This window comes from Protopterus annectens, chromosome 7.part0, assembly GCF_019279795.1.
Source record: "Protopterus annectens isolate FY-2018-M chromosome 7.part0, PAN1.0, whole genome shotgun sequence".
Taxonomy (NCBI): Eukaryota; Metazoa; Chordata; order Ceratodontiformes; family Protopteridae; genus Protopterus; species Protopterus annectens.
The window spans coordinates 335,545,817-335,571,435 of NC_056739.1; the positions used below are offsets into that span (position 1 = coordinate 335,545,817).

Here is a 25,619-nt window from a genome sequence, read left to right on the forward strand (position 1 = left end):
CACACATTTTGTGGAATTTAATTGTAAAGGTCCCCTTACTGAAGTATTACAATTTTCTCTGGCAATAGTCCAACATTCCATTATTGAATTATATACCACTTAGACCAAAAAAAAAAAAAAAAGACTAGAAATGGCCACTTTACTTAGAATCTCTCTGTTGATTTTTACAATAGGCCACATAAAATTAATGATTTACAGAAACCTCTTTCTGTACTGTGGTCTTACACACACACACCCACACACACACACACACACACACACACACACACACACACACACACACACACACACACACACACACACACGCTTTAAACAAAATAATTATTACACGTATTTCAAATGTAAAGAAGAGGCAGGGCACAGAGAACATGATACTACAGAAAGAAACACTGGCTTATTACGTAAAACTGCATAAATCTCTGTGTGACAGTGCATATATACAAAACATGAATACTAATCCAAACAGTACTGAATTCAGAGACCTATGAAGTGGGCACATCTTAAGTGTACATAAGTGCTGATATGAGTTACTTTAAAACAGTGTTGTCGGTCATTACATATGACTTAGTTTTGGATGTGAATGACCAGGATGTAAAGTGACATGGAAACTTCCAGTATATTTTAGAATGTTTTTTTTGAGGCATGGAAAAGGAAGTATTTGAAGTTGCTATGCTCTACATTTCCACATGTGGCATTTACAACCACAATACCAAAACCATGTAAAAAGTGAGCGCCTCGGGAAAAGAAACAAGTAGTGATGAACTAATGAAAGTTTAGGCTTCATTAAATTAAGCACCACATTTACCTTGTACATTTATGGCTCTGTTCAGCTGTATTCTAGCAGATTAAGTGGTACACTGCAATACCGCTGTGCTGTTTCATTACTAGCTTTGTGTCTTTTGAAATTTTTTTGTTAGGTGCTTGTCTTTCATCTTAACTAGCTGTGTGAATACTGTATCCTTCTGTCAGTTTTCCACATTATCCAGATGATTTCTCCTTCAGCACCATACCAAAAACTAAGGAACACACAAATTTCTGAGATTATGATCTACAACAGAGAGCATCATAGCAGACTTCATGTATAGAACATATGTATATACACACATATACACGCTTGTAGCGATGGAATCTGCTACAGAGACGGGGTACACAAAACAAAACTAGTAATGCAAACTATCCTTGAAGCAGCAGACTGCAAATTGGGGAGGGGAAAAAAGTGCTTAGCAGAACAATGCTGGTTGTGCTGTGCCTAAGACGGAAATATATTTGATACAGTTGCTCACAACCAGTAACTGCATACGGTCAAAATGAGGACGTACAAAATTCCACAATGGCATTAGTATGACATGGTACACAGTTACATTGTTTTAGGTAGACTGAAGCAAACAGCACACGATGCAGTTCTTTTTGCAAATCCATACTGGTCTTGTCTCTCCAGTTGCTGTTTTTTGCTGCTTGAAAGTGGTTTTTATGGAGCCTCATAATATCTCTTCTCAAGCCATGCCTGGCAAACAGCTTTGTATTAGACTGACTCTTTTCCAGTCATCAACTTTCAAGTAAAGAAGAAAAATGCTTTCAAAGTAGAATGTCTAGAATCTAAGTCAGATCACTTAGAGTATTCAGAAAAGATGCCATATTCCATGTTGCCCCCCAATCATGTTGTGCAAAAATCAAGGCAGCATTTATAGCTTATGTGTCTGAGCTCAGACTCTTAATTAACAGCATCTATGACGACTGATAGGGGGACAGTTTATTTTTTTATGATTCATTTGTTCCAGCTGGAAAAATAGTTATTTAAACTGAAAAGCAAGCTAAGAAAATCTAGAAACAGCACAGCAATAGGATTTTAACAGAATGGTCTATGCAGTCATGATCTCCCTATCACAGTGTACAGCGTTCATTTAAGGCTTTGCATGGCTCTGGCTTTCTGCCTTATGTAGCAAAGTTAACAGTATGTGTCAGCCCTAATGGACAGATCCGTAATCTCCCTTTCATAGTTGTATACAACACTAAATATCCAAAACATTGGAAGGCTTATCTTCCAGAGAAAGTAAAGCCAAAAAAGATGCACATGTGTAAAACGATACAGTAGTAAGAGACTGAATAAAATGCCTTCTTGAATGGAGAAATGCTTTGTGCTAGTTTTTTTTTTTTTTTTCAGAACACAGGTCCTTTCATTCAGTCATTCTCATCTATCTCAGCTAGTACCTGCAAAAGAAACAAATAGTTAATGCGTTAATGAGTTGTAGCACAGAGTAAAAGTAGCTTACATTTAGAGTAATCCCTAACAATGTACACTGTATGACAGATTTATTTATTTTCCTTTATTTCTGTTGATATTTTTGAGTTCCTCCGATTATTTATTATTTAACAAATACCTAACAGACTCATTGTAGCAATCACTTGTAACATGAATGGCTACCACAGTGTAGTACATGTAAGTGGAAGGTCAGGTTTCATGTTATTTATTTATTTATATATGTATTTATTTATTTTTCTTAATCTTCCTCTTCACATTCTCTGTCTGCCTTTGGTACTGAAGCAATGGAACCAACAATATTACTAGGATTCTTTTGAAAAACATCTCCCTTGAAGAACAAGGGAACAGCGACATTCACCAAGTTCAGTATCATTTTCTCTTCAGTGTGTACAGTGTGAATGAAGTTCATTTACTTACTGCAGGCTTTGGCCTTTGAAGACATATGATAACAACCATTATTATAACTTAATCAGATGTACATACACCACCTGTAAGCAGGTATAGGCTAGTGGGGAAGGATGTAAGCCATGGGAAGTGTGTACCACATACAGTCCCAAAAGTTAGCTGTGTTTCTGTGACAAAAGGCTGAATCCCCAGAAAACAAACACTATTTGAATGAAAACAAACCAACTTAATACTATTTGAGTGAAGCAAGTGTTAGAGCTCTTTAGTTTTACACAGAGACCAAGTATCATTCTATATTACAAGGCTATGTGACCACATCGAGATAAAATGTAGTAATACAGATTGTGGACGCCACAGTGCCCTATAAGTTGGGGGAGGGGGCTTCCCCACCCTGAAAAAGTATGTATTTGTGTGTTTCTTGAGTCAACCTTTGCAATTCATTTTTTTTTTTGTTGTAAGATTAGCATCCCAAACATCAACAGGCATAGGGTTAATATGTAAGTGCACCCCCACCCTCATTTATCTGACCTTTGGTCCCCTGCAGGAACACTAGCACAATTAGTTTTATAGAGGTCACACTCCTGCTGTCTAGGGATATTGAAAGTAAGCTTCAAACACATGTTGCTGGTCCTCCAACCAATCTCATATGAATCATATTAACAGGCAAAAGGAAAGGGTTGGTTGATGTGTATTTTATTTTGTGTAGTGTTTGCCTCCACTACCTACTGACCATTGAACCCTCTTTTGGTCTATGAGCCCCACTTTTTCCCCATTGGGTGAGTGCTGACAGAGGGCTGTTATCATCTTGGCAGCCATCAGGGTGGTTGCAAGTTTTTCATGTTTTTTTGCCTGGCCCTATGTACACTTGGTAAAGTACTGGTAATGGGATCCATAATGAGCTGACCACACAGGATGTCCACTCACTTCCACAAGGGGTTTTCCCTCCAAGTATCCATGCCTTTCCTTCTACAGCACAAGTGGTGGTCTCTCCAAACTCCACCAGGGAGACCACACTGCTTTGTGTGCCATCAAGTGCAGGCAAGTGGGTTATGCCTCTTTACTTCTCTCCCTCCCTGTCTGGCTCCTCCAGTGTTAGGATCACTAATCAGACCACAGCCACCTGGACTGCAAACAAGGCTCCATCACTCTGCACCACACAGCAAGGCTTTTTTTTAACTATTTTAGTAAATGTTAAACAGTGTACAAGACCAAGAATTAACAAAGTTCATTTAAGCATTTCTGTACAGCAAGCCACAAAATACATACAAGCACTTCAGACATTAATTAAAAAATAAGTTGAATACTCTATTCTAATTGCATGAGATTTTTAGATCTGGGTTCAAACTGAAAATTCTTTGAATATGCCTCAATATTTTATAGAGCTGTTATGTATACCACTTAACCTCTTATGGGCTGGTGTTTTCCATTCCTTTGCTTGTACTGCCGTGATAGCATATATTAGCACTAATCTAATCTGTGCTTCCTCATTAGTCCACTGTTCTGTTTCAGATCCAATATAAATTCCCATTTTCAGTGTATTTGCTTGTTAAAAAGTTGCAGAACCATACTTTTAAGTTGCGCCCATCTATATTGTGTTCTGGTAAAGTCCCAAACAAAAGGGTGATTGCTGCCACATCTCCAACACTTACTGATATTTAACCTACCTGCTTTGTGTAATCTGTTAGAGGTTAAATACAAAAAGAGTGCCAAGTGCATTTGTTGATGCCCCAGATAAGACCATCTCGTCAGTAAGTTACAGTTGTCTCACAGTTGCTCCCACTGCGTTTCATCTAATTTTGCCTTCTCATCTTTCGTCTATTTCACACATAGTCTTTGTATTGCTTTCTTTGACTTTCTGAAACTAATTTCTAGAATACAACCTTCTCCTACATTTTCATAGTAGCCCACTTTCTCCATGGACCTATACTTCCCCTCCCCACTTTGCCTGTCGAGCTCTAATTTCCATACAGTAATGTTTCAACTGTAACTATATAAGCCACTGAGACTATGGCAGTTGCTAGTTTGTTTGCAGTTCTTGGAAGATCTAAGTTTATATTTATCTGCAGTGACCATTGTGAGGTCTGAAGTCGGCTGTACCCAGAGTCTGATTACTATGCCTTTCTATGCAACTCTGTTTTGTGATGTCATTACATTAAGTGATTTTTTTTTATTATTCCAGATCTTAGTGTGTACCCAGAAGCCCCAGAGATGATGTTATAATATCACTAGACTCTTCTTACAGTCCTTTTGTCTTTCTTCCCTTAACCTCATGTTTCTCTATAGTGGTAATTAAAAAAAAGAAGTTATGTACTCACTATAATGTTCCATGTATATAGTCCATCTCGCCGAACATTATTACGTGTGGGTTTGGAGCCGATCTTTGGCTCTGACTCAGCCGCTTAGAAAGCCTGAAAACTTCTGATTGGCTCGTGGCTAATAGGTATCCCATGATGCATGCGCACATTCCCCAGATCTTGTTTGCTACTAGTCTACCAGAGTCAGACATGAAAAAGGAACAAAGGTCCAGAAGAATAAACTGTAATAAAAGGAGCCCTTGTGGCAAAAAAACACTATAGAAAGGGAAAAAAAACCTGTATCCAGATCCTCCAGGAAGGGGGCTGGTGGGTGGGTTCGTAATAATGTTCGGTGAGATGAACTACATACATGGAACGTTATGGTGACTGCATAACTTCTTTATGTAATGTAGTCCTATCTCACCTCCATTATTACGTGTGGGACAGCGTCCCTAGCATCTTGAGTGGGTGGCTCACTGGAAAATACTCCTGAGTACCATGGAACCAAACAAGGCTCTACTCCTGGAAGTTAAATCCAATTTATAATGGGAAATGAAGGTATGAGGGGTAGCCCATGTTGCTGCTGCACAAATAATATCAATCGGTGTCCTGGCTTGGAAAGCAGCAGAAGTAGAAAAGGACCTGGTGGAGTGTGCTTTAACTTTAAAGGGAAACTCCTTTCCCTGAGAACTGTAAATAAAGGAAATACAACTAGAGCGCCAGTTCGATAGTGTAACCTTGGAAACTGGCAAGCCTATTCTCACCTCAGCAAAGGAAATAAACAGCTGTTCTGATTTTCTAAATTCCTTGGTCCGGAGGATATAGAAACATAGTTGCCTGTGTACACCCAATTGGTGGAATGTATACTCTGCTTTGTTGGAATGATTAGGGAAGAACACTGGCAATTCAATTGTTTGGTTTAAGTGAAATTGAGAACAGACTTTAGGAATAAAGGAAGGGTTGGTCCAGAGAGAGACCCTATCTTTGTGAAAAATTAAGTATGGAGGTTTAACAGACAGAGCTTGTAATTCAGAAACTCGCCTGGCTGAGGTTATTCCTACCATAAAAAGAGTCTTCCAGGACAGAAACTTCAACTGAAAACTATGGGCTGGCTCAAAGGGTGGCAGAGTAAGTCTAGACAGAACTAAATTCAGGTCCCAAGGTGGAATGGGGTCTTGCACAGGAGGTCTTAACATTGTGGAACCCTTAAGAAAGGATTTGCACAGTTTGTGAGACATAAGACTGGAATCATTAATCCCCACATGAAAATTAGATATTGCTGCTAGTTGAACTTGGAGTGTAGCAGCCGCTGAACCTTGGTGAAAGAGTTCAGAAAGAAACTAGAACAATAGTAATGGGAGCTGTAAATGGATCAGCTTCTCTATTGTGTGCCCATATGGAAAATCTCTTCCATTTAGTATGATACAATTTTCTGGTCGAAGACTTGTGAGAAGAGGTAATAATATGAGTTACAGCTGGAGACAAATCATGAAGCCTGACTAGTGATGGAACTGGAGCAGCCATGTTGTCAGTTTGAGAGTGTGGAGACTGGGGTGAAGAGAACCTGACATGTGTGTCAAGAGGTCTGGCACTGGGTCCAGTGTCCATGGGCAGTCCAACAGGTGAGGCCTGAGAAAAGGGAACCAAATCTGATGAGACCAGTAAGGGGTGATGAGGATCATCTTGCTTCCCACCAGCATTGCTTTTTGTATGACCTTGGGGATGAGTGGAAAAGGAGGAAAAGCATAAAGGAGTCCCAGGGGCCAATCATGGACTAGTGCATCTCTTGGAGACTCTCCCGGAGGGGGGATGAGAGAGAAAAAGGTGCTGCATTTGGTGTTGATGGGACTGGCAAAGAGGTCACAGTAGGGATGTCCCCACTTGTGAAAGATCATACTGGTTACTTCTGGCTCAAGGACCATTCATGAGGTAACAAAATTGCCCTGCTTAGCTTGTCCGCTATTACGTTGGAAGTCCCCAGGATATGTGTTGCAATGAGAAAGCGTTGGGAAGAAATCACTCAATCCCAAACTCACATGGCCTCTCGACATAAGGGGTATGATCTGGTTCCCCCTTGTTTGTTTAGATACCAGACAACCGACATGTTGTAGGTCTGGATAGCTATCGGCCTAGAGGGAGAAGGTCGTGAAGTGCTTGCAATGCTAGAAGCACCACCCTCATCTCTAGGACATTGATATGCAGATGGGCCTCCTGCTCTTGCCATGTACCTTGGAGAGTCCTGCCAAGATAATACCCCCCACCCTATCTGAGATGCATCCGTGGTCACAGTGGCAATGGGTTGGTGTGGTACAAAGGGAGTCCCTGTGGTAAGATGGCCTGGTTGAATCCACCAACGTAGGTCCTTTTTGCAAGAATCTGTAATCAGGATCTGATGATGTAGGGGCAACTGTTGAAACGACCACTGGGATGACAGGAGCCATTGGAGTATTCTCATATGTAGTCTTGCTAAAGGTACCAAGGTTATGGTTGACGCCATAGTCCCGAGAAGCTGCAACACCACCTTTGCTTTGACTCTTTGAAAGGGAAGTATTCTGTAAATTTGTTGCACAAGATTCTGTATTCTGTCTGTAGGCAGTCTGGCTGACATCTCGACCATGTCTATGTTTGGTCCTATAAAAGTTATAGACTGAGTGGACAAAAAAGAGGATTTTTCCCAGTTTATCGAGATTCCCAACTGGGAACAGAGCTTGATTGTGGAATCTCTTGATTGAATTAGGCGATGCCTGGTGGTGGTGGTCAGGAGCCAATTGTCCAGGTATGGAAAGACTTGGATTCCCTGACACCGCAAATGAGCTGTGACTACTGCCATGCACTTGGTGAACACCCGGGGGGGCTGTGGTGAGACCAAAGGGCAGTGCCCAAAACTGGTAATGACTGGCTCCCAGCCGGAAGCGTAGGTAGCTCCTTGATGCTTTGTCCATCCTTATGTTGTAGTAGGCATCCTGGAGATCTACTGAGCACATCCAGCTGTCTCTCCCCAACAAAGGGAGTATGGACTGTAGAGTGACCATTCAGAACTTGGACTTCTTTACATGCTCGTGTAACCTGCTGTGGTCTAAGATGGGTCTCCAGTCCCTTGTTCTTTTTGGAACTAAAAAGAACCTGGAGTATGTTCCGAATCCTATCTGGTCTGTTGGGACCTTTTGGATGACTCTTTTTAATAACAGCTTTTCTGTCTCTACAGCCACTTGACCCTGTGATTGGGTGATACATCTGGGATCCTTTTGGGAGGGCATGGAGGATGGGAAAAGGGTATAGAGTAACCTCTGGTAATGATGTCTTGTACCCACTTGTCTCGAGTGAGATTTAGCCAAGCTTCTGGGTACAAGGACAGGCGACCCCTGACTGGCTCCAGAGATGCACAGTCGGGTTCCACATCAGGAATGCTGATAGGGACGGTCACGAAAGGAATCGCAACCTCCCTGATTTTTGTGGGCCTCCCCTGCTGCTAGGGCGACGTCTACCATTATTTCCTCCTCCCTTTCCTCTGAAGGAGGAATCACCTTATGTGTCATGGAAAGGTCTTTGTGATTTCTTGAACCACATTTTGCCGCTCTTCTGACCTTTAGGGTAAGGTCTAGAAGGAACGGCAAAATGGACACCCACGGCAGAGAGAGTCTTTCCTTCCTGCTCACACCTGGTGAGGGTATCTTTCACCTTGGGTCCAAAAGGAGAGGATCTGTCCACAGGAGCATTGGTGAATGTAGACTTGAAAGGCTCAGCAAAGTTGCATAGATGCATCCAGGAATGTCTCCTTAATGAGACTCCTGAACCTGCCGCCCTACTCACACCATCAGCTGCATATGAGATCAGCCGCATGGAGGAGTTAACAATAGATGTGAGTGTAGCCAACTGAGCTGACACTGTAGATGGGACTGCTTCTGTTGAGGTACTCTGAAGAGTATCTCCTAATTCCTTTAGGAGATCTCTCTGAAGTCTCATAAAATGTGATAGCTAGTTCAGCGATCTGAGTGTAAAAGCCGCTGAAGAGAAGATACTCTTCCCATACTTATCCATCATATGGGATTCCTTGTTAGGTGGATGGATAGAAGAAGAAGTCTCTGCTAGCTCCTTCTTAGTGGCTGCCGCCACCACCATGGCATCAACAGGTAAACCCCTAGATAAAAACTCTTTGTCCTTTGGGGCAGAGAGAAATTTATTCGGCCTCCTGGGGACCAGTTCCATGGCATCAGGAGTCTGCCATGCCTTCTGACTCACGAGATCTAGCAATTCATCAAATGGATGAGACACCCATGAAGCTGAGGACTGAGACCCAAAAGCCTTCAGGTACACTGACTCCTCATCAGAAGGGGTAACAGTGGGCCAGCCACCTCTCTGCCTGAGGATCTCCAAAATGTCTGCAAAGATGACATCTTCAGAGGACGACTTAGGAGGACCCCTCCGACTCATCGAGGTCAGTGTCAGATGTGACAGACTCATCAGGGGAGTCTACATGCTTCATGCTTCCTCTTATGATCGATCTTCCACAGTGGGGTCTTCTGGGGAGGTCTCAGAAGATCGGGGACCACCCAAACGGGGGTCCTGAGGCTGTGAGTCTCTACCATCCCGGGGGAGAGAGGATGCTGAGACCGTAGTCAGTGCTTGAGGGAGTATAGCATCGGTACTCCTACATGGCACGGATGAACTATCCAACATGCTCCTCATCTTTACAAAAACCGATTCCTCTGGATCCAAACGATGCCCCGGCTCCGAGGAGAGCATAGGCGCCGATGGCTCCAAAGGAATCGGCTCAGAGAAAGATGTAGGGTCCGAGCTCACTCGGGCCGACGCACCAAGAGGAAGATTCGGCACTGAAGAGGTTCGGTTCCAAGTGTCCCCCTCGGGCCCGACTGAAGAGCTTCGGACCCTAGACACTTTGGACAGCGCTGACAGTGTCGGAGCGGGGCTTGGCTCTGAGACAACCACCCGGGGTGCTGGAGCCGAGGACACCACTGTAGTTGGTACCGACAGCATCGGCTCCAAAGGCCCATTCTGGGTTGGAAGAGGAAAAAGAGCAGGGTCGGTAACAGGAGTCAGCTCCGAGACAGAAGTGGTCGGAACCGATAAAAATTTTGGCAAGGCCGACGACTTAAGGAGTCTGAGCACCACTCTCTCGATGTCTTCTTCAGAAAAGCTCCTGGAGGATCTGGAGGACAGTGTTGGAGACCTCACTCTCTGTAATATAGGTGATTTTAAAGTAGGGGAGACCGGTGGAATGTCTGTAGACTGGCTCCGAAAAGGACTGCTGGTGATCGGCACCGAAGCGTGCCGACACTGCAATGTCCATGTCCAGAATCTCGATCGGTTCCGAGGACAGTGGAGCCGAAGAGACAGAGACCATCTCTGATTTAGGTAACTTCTGTGGAGGTTCAGAGACAGAAGTTGAGGCTGGAGAAGGCCTTTTGGAGGTCTTGCCCTTATCTTTACTGGAAGAATATGACCTAGCAGAGAAGGACGAGCTGGCTAGGTCTTCCTCGAAAGAAGGTTTTAGCAATCCTTTTAGAATCAACTTATTCTTCTGTTCCTGGAGCACTCTAGGACTAAAGGAATGGCAAAAGAGACAAGTCTCTTGAAGATGTAGGGCCCCTAAACAGTACACACAGATGCTATGTCCATCAGTGATAGACATTTTTTGAAAGCATTTAGTACACTTTTTAAATCCTGACTGTTTATGCTCTTTAAGTTCCTTAGACATAATGGCAGTCTCAATAGGCGATTGAAGAGAAAAAGCAACCCACTCACTCAACAAGAGAGGAACTAGATCCTCTAACTTAAACAGATCTAGCCCTGTTTCTCACAACAAACAACCAAGGGAAGTTTTACTAGGTTATGTAACTTAAACAAACCTAGTGTAAAGGAAAGGGAAACAGACCAATACCTCTAAGTAAAACGGTTTAGTAAAATGCACACACTCACAGGAACACACACAAAAAAGGCAAACAGGCTCAAAATTTTATAGCAGAAAAGTCAAATCCAGAAAAAAGTCAGGTCCGGTTAAATTGACACAATTGGTTATCACAATAAGGCTAACAGCAATAAGAAAGGCACTTCACAAAAAGTTAAAAAACTTCTAACAATCAGAATAATAAAGAACTAAATCACTTAGCCACGGCCAAATAAAAGAAGCTTCCGAATGAAGACACGGCAAACGAGATCTGGGGAAAGGTCGCATGCATCATGGGATACCTATTAGCCATGAGCCAATCAGAAGGTTTCAGGCTTTCTAAGCGGCCGAGTCGGAGCCAAGGATTGGCTCTGAACCCACATGTAATAATGGAGGCGAGATAGGACTACATAACATCTATACTTTTCTTGGCATCATTCTGGTTTAAGCGACTGACATTTTTTTGACAAACTTGTCACTTACTAGCCTTCAGGAACCAGCTTGATTGTTATAACTCCAAGCTAATATTTTGTACTTTCCATTTACATGAAGCTTATGACTGACGTCTCATGACAGGAGTTGCTGTGCATCTCACTGCCAACACTTTTATGTATATAGGTTGAGGAGGAAACTTGATTATGAGATACGAACCTGATGTCTTAACTGTAAACTTGATCTACCCCTTGGCTCATACACTCTAATTGTTCTTTCAGAAATATGTGTATTTTAGGGTTTTGTATGACTCAGTCAAAGCTTTTGATTCAGTAACTTATCCACTTATTCCACAAAAACTGAATGCTTTTGCATTAAAAGATGGCCACTGTGTTACGCTTAGTAGCATCTTAGAAATATAATTCAATGCAACCTCCCCAGAGCTATCTGTTGAAGTCAGCCTGCACTGTGCAAAGATCCTAGACAGCTTAGCACTTTTTCTTCTCTTTTCTATACTCATAACTAATTATGTGTTTGACAACATTATGTTCTATGCTGACTGATAACCTATCATCATCAAGAGCATACAGTATGCTGCCTATGTTATAGTGGAGCTGTTTCTGAAGGTACAAATGCTCATTAACATGGCTAACTAAAAGAAAAATGCTATTTGGGATCAGAAATGGCCAGTCAAGACTTCAAAGGCCATGAAAATGAAGGTGCCAAATGGGGGCTGGTTGAAAGTGTGTATGCTTTTAAATATCTCAAGATATACTTAGCCATTCATCTTTCACCTGATGTCCACATTAACTATATAATTTCTTTTGCTCTATTTTTGTCCCCACTGTCTCATCTTTCACCCGATGTCCACATTAACTATATAATTTCTTTTATTCTATTTTTGTCCCCTCTGTCTCAATTTTCACCCGATGTCCACATTAACTATATAATTTCTTTTGTTCTGTTTTTGTCCCCTCTGTCTCATCTTTCACCTGATGTCCACATTAACTGTTCTATTTTTGTCCCTGTCTCATCTTTCACCCAATGTCCACATTAACTATATAATTTCTTTTGTGTCCCTCTGTCTCATCTTTCATAAAATTTCTTTTATTCTATTTTTGTCCCCTCTATCTCATCTTTCACCCGATGTCCACATTAACTATATAATTTCTTTTGTTCTATTTTTGTCCCCTCTGTCTCATCTTTCACCCGATGTCCACATTAACTATATAATTTCTTTTGTTCTATTTTTGTCCCCTCTGTCTCATCTTTCACCCGATGTCTGCATTAGCTATATAATTTCTTTTGTTCTATTTTTGTCCCCTCTGTCTCATCTTTCACCCGATGTCCACATTAACTATATAATTTCTTTTGTTCTGTTTTTGTCCCCTCTGTCTCATCTTTCACCCGATGTCCACATTAACTATATAATTTCTTTTGTTCTCTTTTTGTCCCCTCTGTCTGCTGGTCATCAGTCCCCTCCTAGAACATCAGCTCATTTATTCTTTATCACCAGGACAAGGGTTTAAGTGGGATGGGCCATCAGTCAGGCATCCATCAGGAATAGTTTGAGATTATTTTATGCTTTAGATTCTAGTCACTGCACACACCTGGTAAAGCAAGGGGGAGGGGATGTGCAGTGTGCTAACTTCGCAAGGGGGTGTTCCCTCGAAGCATTGCTACCCCTACCCTTTAAGTAAGAGAGATGGTTTCTCCACACTCCACCAGGGAAACTGCATGGCTTATTGTGTTACTAAGTGCACACAACCCCCCCCCCCACACACACACACCCACAGGAGAGTTAACAGGCCATGCTCCTTCACTCTTCCTTTTTGCTTGGCTTGCATACTCAGCCATGGTCACCTGGGCTGCAGTCAAGGCTCTATCCTTCTGCACCATGGAGGCACATTAGCCATAACATTTACAAAATAATGTTATGTCTAATGTTATGGCTAATGTTATGGCTAATGTGCCATAACATTAGCCATAACATTATTTTGTCAATGTTATGGCTAATGTGCCTCCATGGTGCAGAAGGATAGAGCCATTACATTGACAAAATAATGTTATGGCTCTGTCCTTCTGCACCATGGAGGCACATTAGTCATAACATTGACAAAATAATGACAAGCTATGCTTGTACTTCACCGCAAGAGTGACAGTATGACTACCAAGCAACAGTTCAAAATCCCTCCTCTACATACTTCCTTTTATCTAAAAAATCCACTGACTGACTAATGTTTCTAAAAATGAAAATGATGTTTAATTTGTAGCTGTAATCCCTAGCATATAGTGGTTTAGTATCTTCCTCAACAACAGTACAGTACTTCCAGCAATGTCACATGACTGTTTCACAAGCATGTATGCATACCTATTGTAGGGCTGTGAAAAGATAAGAAGGATTGCACTAATTAGACAGCTACAGACCCATAGCTCTCATTACAAAACACCCAAAGATATATGTGATACTACAAGAAAAGGAAGTCTGCAAGTAGTTCACCCCTCTGAAGTAGGACTCAGCAGAGGCACATCTGATCAAAACAGAGAAATCATTGCAGAATTCCAGTGAGACATGAGAGACTCTTCACCTAGATAAAGATTTGTGAGGAAAGTTAGTTGTCGTTATATCAAAATGTGTTCCAAAAATTAAGTTTGTCTACTTTGGGCTACTGGACCCCAAATACTCACATTTATTAGTATTAACCACAAATGGTTGTATCTTGAATCATGGTTACCTAGACAGTACTGATACAGTAGAAACATGTCTCAAATGAACATTTTGTTCCTCTAGCTATACATAATTATCAACATGTCTGAAACAGTGAACCTGTAGCAGAATCAAATAATGTATATGTTTGCCAATAATAAAAAAACAAATCCATTATTATTTCTAAAACATACTACATCTAACTTCCCTGATGATTTCTCCCCAGACTAGATATACACAACACTTTTTCTAGGACATCAATTAAAATTAAGAGAAAGGCTATGTACTTTCTCAATTTCACCCATACCACTTTTTAAAAATACTACAAAACTTATGGAGTCAGCCATTAATCCTAAACACCATTTTAATGAGTGATTTCATTATAAATGTCTTGGATCCACCTGATACACACCAAAAAAAAGACTTATTTAATCTCTTGGTCTTATAATATCAGTGAATGAATCTACTAGGCCGAACACATAAGGATGATCATATTCAACTGAAAATCCTGGACTTACTACCTTTGGACAGAGATGTGCTTGTTTATCAATACAAGCAACATGAGTGACTATGGCCCAGTTACATCAACTGATTATGAAAAATCCAAAACCATACCTACCACTCTACATAACAGATCAGCCTCTCAATGAGAAAATGAAACCTGCACTAGCTGCACATTTACAGGGAATTAACTGGAATCTCATATTTAATAAAAGGTGCCCAAAGACAGCGTACTCATATTTCAAAATCATTCATTCTAACATTCAGGAGCTCTTCTTCCCCCACAAAGAAGAAAACAGTAAAAGTTAATATATGTTACAAGTTAAACTCAAAAATAAACTCCCTTCCTAAAGAAGGAGCCTTATATCACTGGGAAAAAATCCGCCTCAGAACAGTACCTTATATAGCGACTATCATAATTTAAGAAAAAAAGTACAGGAACTGACCATGTCCCCAAGTATTACATATCTTAGAAACAGGCAGTTTCCTCTCCTTGTCTCTTGTGGAGAACCATAAAAGTCTTAAATACCAGAGTAATAGAGTCCCCATCTCTACCCTCTTCCTGATCCAGTTACCCATCTTGCAGTAGATTCAAAGTATGTCTTCTCTCAAAATCCAGCCTGCTCTAAATAAATATTCTAACTTTGTTCCAGTCCCTATTATTTCCACATGCTGTATTCTAGCCTTCTATTTTAAACAAAACAATCCTCAAACTGCTGAACAAACTTGACGCAAGATCCTACTCCAAAAACAGTACACTACCATCCTGCCTTTCTTAAAGTAGAAGCCTATAATCCATCTCTGTCCATTGGAATGACATCAAAATAATTAATACACCCTCCACACAATACCTCTGCCCAGAGCTCATATACCTAATAGACACCATAACTACAAGTCAAACTCTGCTTTTATGGCAAAAAAATATAGAGAAAATCATTTACTAACAAAGAGTTCATCATCTTATCAAACTGGATTTATTTCTAGATAAGCAGTCTGGCTCTAAAGATCTCTTCAGTATCATGTCAGTGCTTTATACTGTTATTAACATAATACACTATACTATATTACAACAACTGATAATGTGGTTGAAACATACCAAGTACAGGAACTCTTTCATTAGCTGTATCCTAGGGGTCTGTTCTTGTTTCAATTCTCTCTCTTTCTAAATGACTTAACTCAAGATCACCCATTCCTCAATATAATAATTTCCAAACCAAAGGATAAAAAGGTCATACAGACAAACTGTTCAATAAAAAAAAAAAACTGCAAGAAAAACCAAGACAAGCTAGAGTTTTCACTGTGTGATACTTTAAACCTCCTGTAAGGGAGGCCCATGGGATATATGCAAATAACTCTTTAAGGAGATCAAGTGTTTCAGCTACATGGCTTCTGAATATCCATGACTTTTTTTCTTTTTAAGTCTTTATAGTCACATTTACACCAATAAAGCCAACCCCCACTAGCTAGTGGCATGCATGTTTTGGCCTTTTTATTGACTGTGTCAGCATAGCATAAGTAGATAGTTTGGCTAAACTTCATGAGCACAGGGTCTTTAAACCTAGCTGATGCCCATAAAGATTACGGTGCTTGCAAAATACCCCAACTAACATCCAAAACAAAGGGTAAAAAGTGCACACAAAAAGACTTGTTAATTTTAAACTCAGATAAACAAGCTACTTCCTTGTAAAATAATCTCAAAAGCATACTATTATTATACTATGGCACTGGATTTCCAAAAATCAGTGTAGTACCAATTAAAAAAAAAAAACATTTTGGTACCAATAAAAATATGATCAGCCTTGCCAAGTAAGTGACATTCTAGGTACTCCTATCTCACTACTATTACTACATTGGCTTAACCCTAGACTCAGCAGTGCAATTTCACCACCATATTGTACTTTTAATCAATAAAATCCTAAAACCTGCAAACTTTACTAGAAAATAAAAATAAAAAATCTGTTATCTTCAGAATCAAATATGGCACTTCTTAGAAATGAACCAGTCTTAAAGCAATAGTATGTTCTGCCTATTATTACCATAAATTCATCCAGTAATAAAACACTACTACAAATTGCCATCACTAGAATTTGCCAGTAACCATTTGAAATATCTGGACTTGCTACAGTGAGTCCCGAATTACGGAAACTGAATCACCAAAAGAATGGACTTACATAGACTAAGTCTAAGATACCATTTCTTGGAATATTCCCTTTCTTCTGAGGTATGGCAACCTTTGGAGTTGGTTTATGTAACTTTGGGGGGGGACTTGTCCCCTACATGGGAGGGTGCAAAGGGGCTTTGCCCCCTGCAAAAAGAAGTTTAAAGGAGAAGAGTGATTTTTGACATTCTTGTCCTGTGGTTTTGGTCTTTTTTTTTCTCTTTAGGCTTGTTAGTACTTGGCATTTTGAGTGCCGGCATTTCAGTAGAAAGCCAAACCTGCCACTTTTTAACTCTCTCACATCCAGAATTCACCAATGTCTTTCACTAATGGCATGCGCTACCTTCCTCCTTCTACCTTCTCTTCAAACTAATCATTCAACATAAATACCAAAAATTATTTTTTAATCTAACAGTGAAAATCTCTACCCCTACCCTTAGAGATACTAACAAAGAAGTAAACTCGCTAAAAAGTCCCCTTAAAATCTGTAGCAGGAGACAAAACATTCTTTAACATAGTGCCTGACTACAGAAATAAGCTTCCATTGGACAAGTGAAAAGAGCAACCTCCTCGCACCTTCCAAAAGATAAAAGACACATATCCTTACTGAAAATAAGTGCAAATGTTTCAGAGATTGTGTTTAATAGTACTTCAAATTAAAACATTCACTGCAATATATCTCCACACATTATTAAATATTTAAGTGTCCTTTAATGCCAAACATTTGCCCTTGTACAACCAGAATGGTATGTGATGTTATTGTCTGATTTTCAAAGAGTTTTTAATTGCTTTGTGTCTAGGCCACACATTTGAGAGTGTTCTGTTTCAATCCCATATTATCTTTGGTGGAAAAGTACAATCCTTTACTTAATTGCCTTATATTTGTAGTTTAAGAGGGCTAAGGCTACTATTCTATTTTTGCATTATTTGCTGGGTCTCTGTACTTTAAATCATTGTTCAGTACCTATGAAATTTAATGTCATTTGTTGTTGATTTCTGCGCATTGTGAGCATTCCTTAGACAATTATTCACTGGATTTGCTTGCTTGTTACTGTAATCCCACACTTTTTTTTCTACAGTAGAGTTGATTTAACATCAAGAAGGATTATGTCTGAACTCTAGCATGATCTCATTCTGAGCTTGGGAATCACTCTAGATAGCTTTAAGTGTAAGTTGGTGATTGCCCAAAGAGCTATTTTGACTGTTAGTTTCTGTGCTTGCACAAATTTGGCACTTTTGTGTAATGCTGCTCATTGAGAAGTAGGGTTTGGCAGTGAGCTGTACAGAAGTATGCACTTCAGATTGACATCAAAACTTCCTTTGACATCTCCCCAGTACTTAGATATGCATACAACTTGTTTAAGTGATGAGGAATACCACCCTATCAGTTTAGTACTATATAGATTTTTTGTAGTCTGTACTGCTACAGCATCCTAACTAGTCAGCTGTAAAGCCTTGTTGTACCATCCCCTTGTAAAAAATGTAAATAGGAAATGTAACATTAGAGGCACACTATCCTACCTCTGCAGCCAACTTAATGGGTTTGGGTGTCCTGAAACAATGTAGCAATTGTCTCATATATACTGACAACCACCTAATTATAAAGCAGACTGATAAGGTATGCAAAAGATGTAGTTACACAATGTAACTGGAGGCAAGACTCTCACTAACACTGAAAATATGAAACAGGTTGTAAGCAACATACACAATAAACCCAACCACACATAATATGGATAAGACACAGAGACCTGTAAACGCTGAGGCTCTTAATCTACGGACCCGGACAAACACAGACGTATACTTCTGAGTAGTCTTATTTACAAAGCCATGGAAACAATCACCATGGAAATGACAAACAATTCTGCTTTCCTGCTGCCTCATTACTTGTCACCCTGGTGTGACATGCTACTACAGTGCATTTGTCCACTCATGCGCATGCACTTCCACACATATACATAATCCACACTTATAATACTGCTCGATGGGTACACAAATCTCAATCTTTTATGCTGCCTTGGTTGACTCCTGGCCTCTGCTGGTTGTAACTTGTAGTGGAAAAGCTTGTCCTTCACCCCAGGATGTGTGAGCCAATACCAGCCAGTCAATCCAAACCTCCCTTGCTTGATCCTTCACTGTCTAGATGACTAATCAGTTTGTAGGTAAGTACTAGGCTAGCTGCCCTTGTGTGACATTTTAAGCATAGACAATTTCCTTTTTTTGTGCTTGAATTAACCTATTATATTTAGGGTCAGACTGGTCTTACCCATTCCATGGTTGATCATTATATATTACCCTTAGTGAGTGTGAGAATATTAGATATGGTTATCTGTGCTAGCATGACTGTCTGAAGTTTTGTAAATAATTGTAAATGATTGTAAATGACCTTGTGTTACATATGCCAGCATGAACAGCTATAATTTTGTAAATAAGTTTGTCTTTTGATTCTCACTCTGATTTATGCAAGATGTTTGAATGTCAAACAATGTTCTTCTGGCTGACCAAATGTATATGTTCTTTGTGGGGAGAGTTCTGAATGCATGTTGTACCAGAGTCAGCTGACCCAGATGTGATGTCATTGTGTGCCAGGGCTGGGAGAATAGAATCTTCACTGCAGCTGTTTGTTTACTTTTCAACATCTCATATGAGAGTAGAATCATCATGGCAGCTTCCTGTTACTTTTGAAAAACAATCTGCTATAAAAAGCAGTTTCTGATTCAGTTGTTCAGTTATTGTTCAGCAGCTGATTTCCAGAGCTGTTCAGCAGTAGTAGTCCAGTTGTTTCCAGGAGAGGAGTTGTTCCAGTCGCTGAGGACAGACAACAGCCTGGAGTGTGGCCATAATTTCTCATCTTATCTTGCTGAGTTATTTAGATTAGAGAGGGACAGTTCATCTTCAGATAGTCAAGGAATTACAGTTAGAGAGAGGGTTTTCTAAAATCAATGTGAGATCTATCATACATATTTCCTGTGTGTTAAACTCTGATGTTTAATGGAATCAGTTATTCAATATTTACATGTTTTAAATGTTTTTATTTATTATTAAATGTTTTACTACCTTTCATTGTGGCTGGTAATTTAGTTAATATTTGTAATAACTTGAGAGTATTTATGCTTATAGTGATAACACCAGAGTCACTCCATAAAGCCTTACTGTTTGGGTTACATGCTAACATTTGTATCAATAACTATTTTATCCAATATAACTGAACACCCCTTTTGAAGGGTATTGTGGTGTTTGACTGGTGGCAGCAATTACCTTGTAATTTGGACAAAGTAGCACAACAGGTAAATATGTCAATCTTCCCAAGAGTATGTGTATGTGTGAATATCAAACATTTAAGAGTGAGTGTGTCAGATACTGAAGACACAGTGTTCTGCAGTAGTTAATGTGGAGACTCTTTTGGGGACCTGAGGTGAAGCATATAGTCCACTTCCAGGTTTCAGAACCTATTCCTGGTGTATCCTTACAGGAAGTTGTGTATTTCTATCCCTGTTTTTAGTGACACTCCCTTACTGGAGACAGCGGTGAGGACTGAGACTCCTTATTTACTGCTCTGGGGTGAAGAAGGTCCATCACAGTGAGAATAACTTGGATCATACCTTAGATAATTTGAGGGGAACCATGCATAAGATAAAGCATTTAGGAGAGGCCTCTGTCCATTAGTAGAACAGGAGCAGTCCTATGGTAAATTTTATGTTTCCAGCCCACAGATGCAAGTTATGCTTGAACATGGACATGGATGAGCTTTGTTTTACATGGATGGGGAGTCTGTTCCAGAGCAGCAGTAACCTCTATGATATATACCTGTCCTTGCAAAATGTTTAAACATGTGATAACTGCAGGACTTAGTCTACTCTCTTAGTGGCTTCACGCCCTGTATAAGACATGCAAAGGCTCTGAGAGATGCACTATATAACCAGGTATTGTAAACATAATATCACAGTTATTACATGGATTTAATGTCTAAAATACATTTTACCACCTTAAAAGTACATGTCTATTACCTGTAATAATTTGGTTTGAATGGTCCAGTCTTACTGATTCCAAGATATTTTGCTTGATCATCTGTCAGCTCAGTAAGATGGGCATCAAAAGAAGGCAAATGTAGGCTGGCAACATACTCATCTGTGAAGCAGAACATTACAAAGAGATGCTTTACTAATGCAGGACACAAACAGATGCTTTATTAGCGTAATAATTAGTTAAGTTAGAGCTATGTATGTGCTACATTCACAAACCAGATTTGAAAAATGCAAAGTTAAAATGGTGAATATATTCAAAATTTATATACAACATTGCTTGTATGTTCAAAACATTAATATCCCACAAGAACAGAATCTTTCCACTGTCTGTTGTTGAAGGAACATTAATGGTGACAGTAACTTTAAGTTCTGCTTCCTATTTACTTAACTGCTTCAGCCCAGCACTGTACAGAAAGAACGCAGACAACTAACAAGTAAATATGCATAAAACATGATATGAAATAGTATGACAGACTAAAAAGTTAAAAAATATGTGGCTATTAAACAAAGAAATTAGTAGGTTGTAAAGCCAGCATGTACAAAACAGTCAGAATAGAGCCAATCTGGACAGACGTTAGTGTGAATAAATGCAAATTAAAAGAGTGCTTAAAGTCACTCATTGACTAGAAGACTGTCTCGGCCAACCAGAAAGAGATTCAACAGAAAACATACCATTCATGAAGTAACAGTAGATACATTTATGATAACAGGTGTTTGTTATTGAAGAAACCATGGAGAGTGAAGGACACAGAGACTGACACATCAAGGAACTTAACTTACAGCCACAGAGTAAAACAGAAGACAAACAGAACACAATGTAGTAATATACAGAAGAGGCTAAACAAGATGAGTGTTGAAGGAGTCAGCAGATATAGAAAGGAGATGATATTGCTGAAGTAGGAAGTAAGTTATCTCAAAGATCTTTAGTTATCAACAGAAAAATATGCTGGTCCAGTAGTGCAGAGGTAAGACATCCATCTGCACTAATGGTAATTCAGGTACAAGTACTACTTTGGATGACAGAGGACTAGATGGGTGGGGGGTGGGTGGCATGAGCTTTTGAAAGCTTGCTTGCCCTTCCTATTTGGGGAGGGTGATGATTGAGGGCTCTTGCTTCATAACTGGCACCTAAGGATGACTGGACATGTACATCATCTCAGACCAGCATGAAAGAAGTACACATGCCTAGACCTGTCAATCTGCTATGTGCCTTAAGAGAAGGGAAACTGTACATTGGACAGCTGAGGTGCATGCAGTGATATCCCAACACCATTAATTCACTCACCCACCAGTAATGGCTACATTCAACAATGATGAGAAATGACTAGGTTCATGCATACCACTCAACTGTGCAGATTTTCACAGAATGCACAGATTTTTGCATCATATTTTTAGTCTTCCACATAAAATTTGGGGTTTTCTGGACATCTGAGTTTCATACATTCTATCCTATCTTTCAGAAAATGCATGTTAACACAAAACCTGTAACTCAGGCAACTTTTATTTTTAACTTTATAAGAGCAATATTTACATTTTTTTTCCATATTTTGGACATTTTGGTTGAGAGGTATGGGTTCATGTCACACATTCAAAAGGACTGCAGTTAAGAATACTAAAATAAAATCCAACAAACACTGATTTTCAACATGAATGGAAATAACTTATTTTGCCGAACAGCAAATCCACCAGTCCACCTTAGTCATCTTCCTCACCAACTTTACTTAAACATATTAACTCCACACCTACTCAGTCATCGAAAAAGTACAAACATCATCTAACAGGAAATCTATTCCCACATCAGCACTGTGAATATTACACAAAAATGTATCTACAGTCTTAATAAGAAATGTAAAAACATCTAAAGACAGAGAAACAGTAATGTCAACATCGTTAACATATATCTCACAGAAAAAAACATACAATTAAACTCTGATTTAGCAAAAACACAAATACTGAAGTTGTAACAAAGCCAAAAACAACACATCATTACAACTATAATTAACTTTATTATTATTTTTGCTAATATTGCACCCAACCTAAAATGATTCAACAACAGTCTCCTGTAATTTGACGGATCAAATTATTTTACATTTTCAGTGCAATCTACATGGAGATACATGTTTTGAAATGTGTTTTTGCAGTTTTTATTAACTCTTTACCACTGTGACAGACAGCCTAATTTAGAATGTATTCTGTTTTTTTTTTGTGCTGTTCTTTGATAGGTTCGTAGGTAGGTACTAGGCTATTGGCCCAAGGGCCTAAGTAAGTCTAGCCAACAAGGTTCCCTGGCTTACGCCACCCAAGAAAGTTATTTTCCTGTGCCCTTGTCGAGCAGAGCCACATAAGTGATCCCCGGGGTGTATTTCCTATTTCCCATCCAATCATCAAGATTTTTCTTGAAGAGTGCTAATGAGGAACTTTGCTTGACATAGATGGGTAGCTTGTTCCAGAGTATGGGAAGTCTCTGGGACAGGAATCTACCCTCCAGCATGTCCTGTTTATTGTGGTGACAAGGTTTAGGTACCTAGAGCATGTAGCTTGGAGGGATTGGGATTTCTTTAGGTGCAGCATGTCCAACAGCTCTGGGTTTGACATAGCTTTATATGTTAGGCAGAGATCACCTTGGAGTAGGCGATATGCTGTGGAGTAAAGCTGGAGTTTTTTGAGACAGTCAGTTTAGGGCATCTGTTTGAGGCCAGTAATCCTCTTTGTGAGGTACTTCTGTGGCCTTTCCATCTGCTGCAGATGTCTTGTGAGGTACATTCCAAAAGGGGTGTTGTACTTATAATGGTTCTGAGTGTCAAGTAGAGGGGAACAATGACATCTTTTTTCCTGGATGGGAATCCTTTTGTGATGAGGTGTGCCACATAGAAGGATTTCCTGACTACTGTGGCGATGAGGTTATCAAAGGAGAGACTACTGTCCACCTGGGTCCCAAGGTCTCTTATCACACATTCGGCATTAAGTAGACTGCCGCCTATGTGGTAGTTAATGGGTACAGAGTTTTTACCAAAGAGGATGACAGTGCACATTTTGGCATTGAGCTTGAGGCCGTGGCTCTGATACCAGGCATCTGTCTCAGTGAGGCTCTTCTGTAGGATGTCCACATCATTTGGGGACTCGACTATGGCTCTTTTTTTTAGTTTGTATTTTGAATGCTAAACAGTACTATATAATACTGCTTTTTATATACTGCAGTTACTGTACTATTACATATTGGTCCAGAAATTGTGTAGTACTTAGAACTAAGTAAAAGTGAACAAATGGCCAGTCTGCTTTAATTATCCATGTTCTGCTCAGGTACCAGCCTGGCCACCCCTGCTTATGTCTGGATTTTTCTATCTCCTCTTAGTTCAATTTGCAGGCTATATAAAAATCTTTGTAGCTGTAACTGTCTTCATTTGGAACAATAGCTGAAAGAAATACCATGAGTAGCTAGAGCTATAGCAAGGCTGAGGTGAAGGGGGCAAAAGCCGCATGTGCAAGCCGTTATAGAATGAGACTGACACAATAGGAGAGAAGCTGATCATTTGCTTCAAGCAGTGTATGCAATGACATGACAGGCATTGATTGGGATCATGCATGTTTAAGGGTGACAGTCACTGTTTGGCTTCCCATACACTCATAACATCAGCAGCATGTAAGAGTTTGCTGACCTATCCTTGAATTGCAAGACTGTAAGAAATACGGCTTACAATATTACCTGCAAACTTGAAAGTCAAGGACTGACTGGAAATTCTTACAGAGTACCCTTGTCAGTGTGTGTGTGTGTGTGTGTGTGTGTGTGTGTGTGTGTGTGTGTGTGTGTGTGTGTCTGTGTGTGTGTGTGTGTGTGTGTGTGTGTGTGTGTGTGTGTCTGTGTGTGTTTGTGTGTGTCTGTTTGTGCGTGTGCTCTGTATAGCAAATAGCTGTTATGTAGACACAGAATAGTTGTGTAAAATCTTCCCATAACAATAGATGCCCTTCTCTTCTATGCTGCAGTATTCTTTACATATGTGTTGTATTCCACCCATCGACCTGACGTCTGGCCTGTTTACAAAAGCTTACAGCCACTACCAGTAAGTGGGACTTCGCACGTAGGCTCTGACAGCATTAGCCATAAAAGAGACATCCGCCCGTACCATCCTCAGAGCTAGTTAGCCCCATGAGGAACAACAATACTAAGGCAAACAAGGAGTTATCCTAGGAAGTAACAAGTTGTAGGGCGGAAGGCGGGAAGGACAGAATAATGCAACATAGAAGAGAAGGGCATCTATGGTTATGGTAAGATTTTACACAACTATTCTATGTCCTTCTATTCAATGTTGCAGTATTCTTTACATATGGAAGACTGCCAAAGCTCAAAAGGAATCCAGGGAGGTGGAGGGAGTATAGGAAGAAAATGAGGAAGCATTTTTCACATGTCCATGCAAAATCATTCTGGCAAATTCTGCCCTCAACCTAGAGATAATATCTGAATTGTAATGTTCATAGGTTCATAGGAAGGTACTAGGCTATTGGCCCAAGGGCCTAAATAAGCCTAGACAACAAGATTCCCTGGCTTACACCACCCAAGAAAGCTAATTTCCTGTGCCCCTGTTGAGGAGAGCCACATAAGTGATCCCCAGGGTGTATTTCCTATTTCCCATCCACTCATCAAGATTTTTTTTGAAGAGTGCTAATGAGGAACTTTGCTTGACATAGATGGGTAGCTTGTTCCAGAGTATAGGAAGTCTCTGGGACAGGAATCTATCCCTCCAGCATGTCCTGTTTATTTTGGTGACAAGGTTTAGGTCCCTAGAGTGTGTAGCTCAGAGGGATTGGGATTTCTTTAGGTGTAGCATGTCCAGCAGCCCTGGGTTTAACATAGCTTTATATGTTAGGCAGAGATTTTCTTGGAGTAGGCAATATGCTACAGAGTAAAGCTGGAGTTTTTTAAAATGGTCAGTGCAGGGC

General features: G+C 40.1%; 1 protein-coding gene across 4 annotated transcripts in view; it reads right to left on the reverse strand.

Moving 5' to 3' along the window:
• Window positions 1-256: 256 nt before the first annotated feature.
• The window catches only part of LOC122806453 (S-adenosylhomocysteine hydrolase-like protein 1), a 909,608-nt gene continuing 884,245 nt past the window's right edge, over window positions 257-25,619 (reverse strand). For 3 of the 4 annotated variants that reach the window (XM_044076911.1, XM_044076910.1, XM_044076908.1), the window contains exons 16-17: window positions 20,667-20,787; window positions 257-2,208 (exon numbers count right to left, since the gene is read on the reverse strand). In XM_044076911.1, coding sequence (XP_043932846.1) covers window positions 2,202-2,208; window positions 20,667-20,787 — 128 coding nt within the window. In that variant the 3' untranslated portion in view covers window positions 257-2,201. Of the gene's footprint in view, window positions 2,209-20,662; window positions 20,788-25,619 lie in introns of those variants that run through there. The other variant, XM_044076909.1, reaches the window with a different exon arrangement.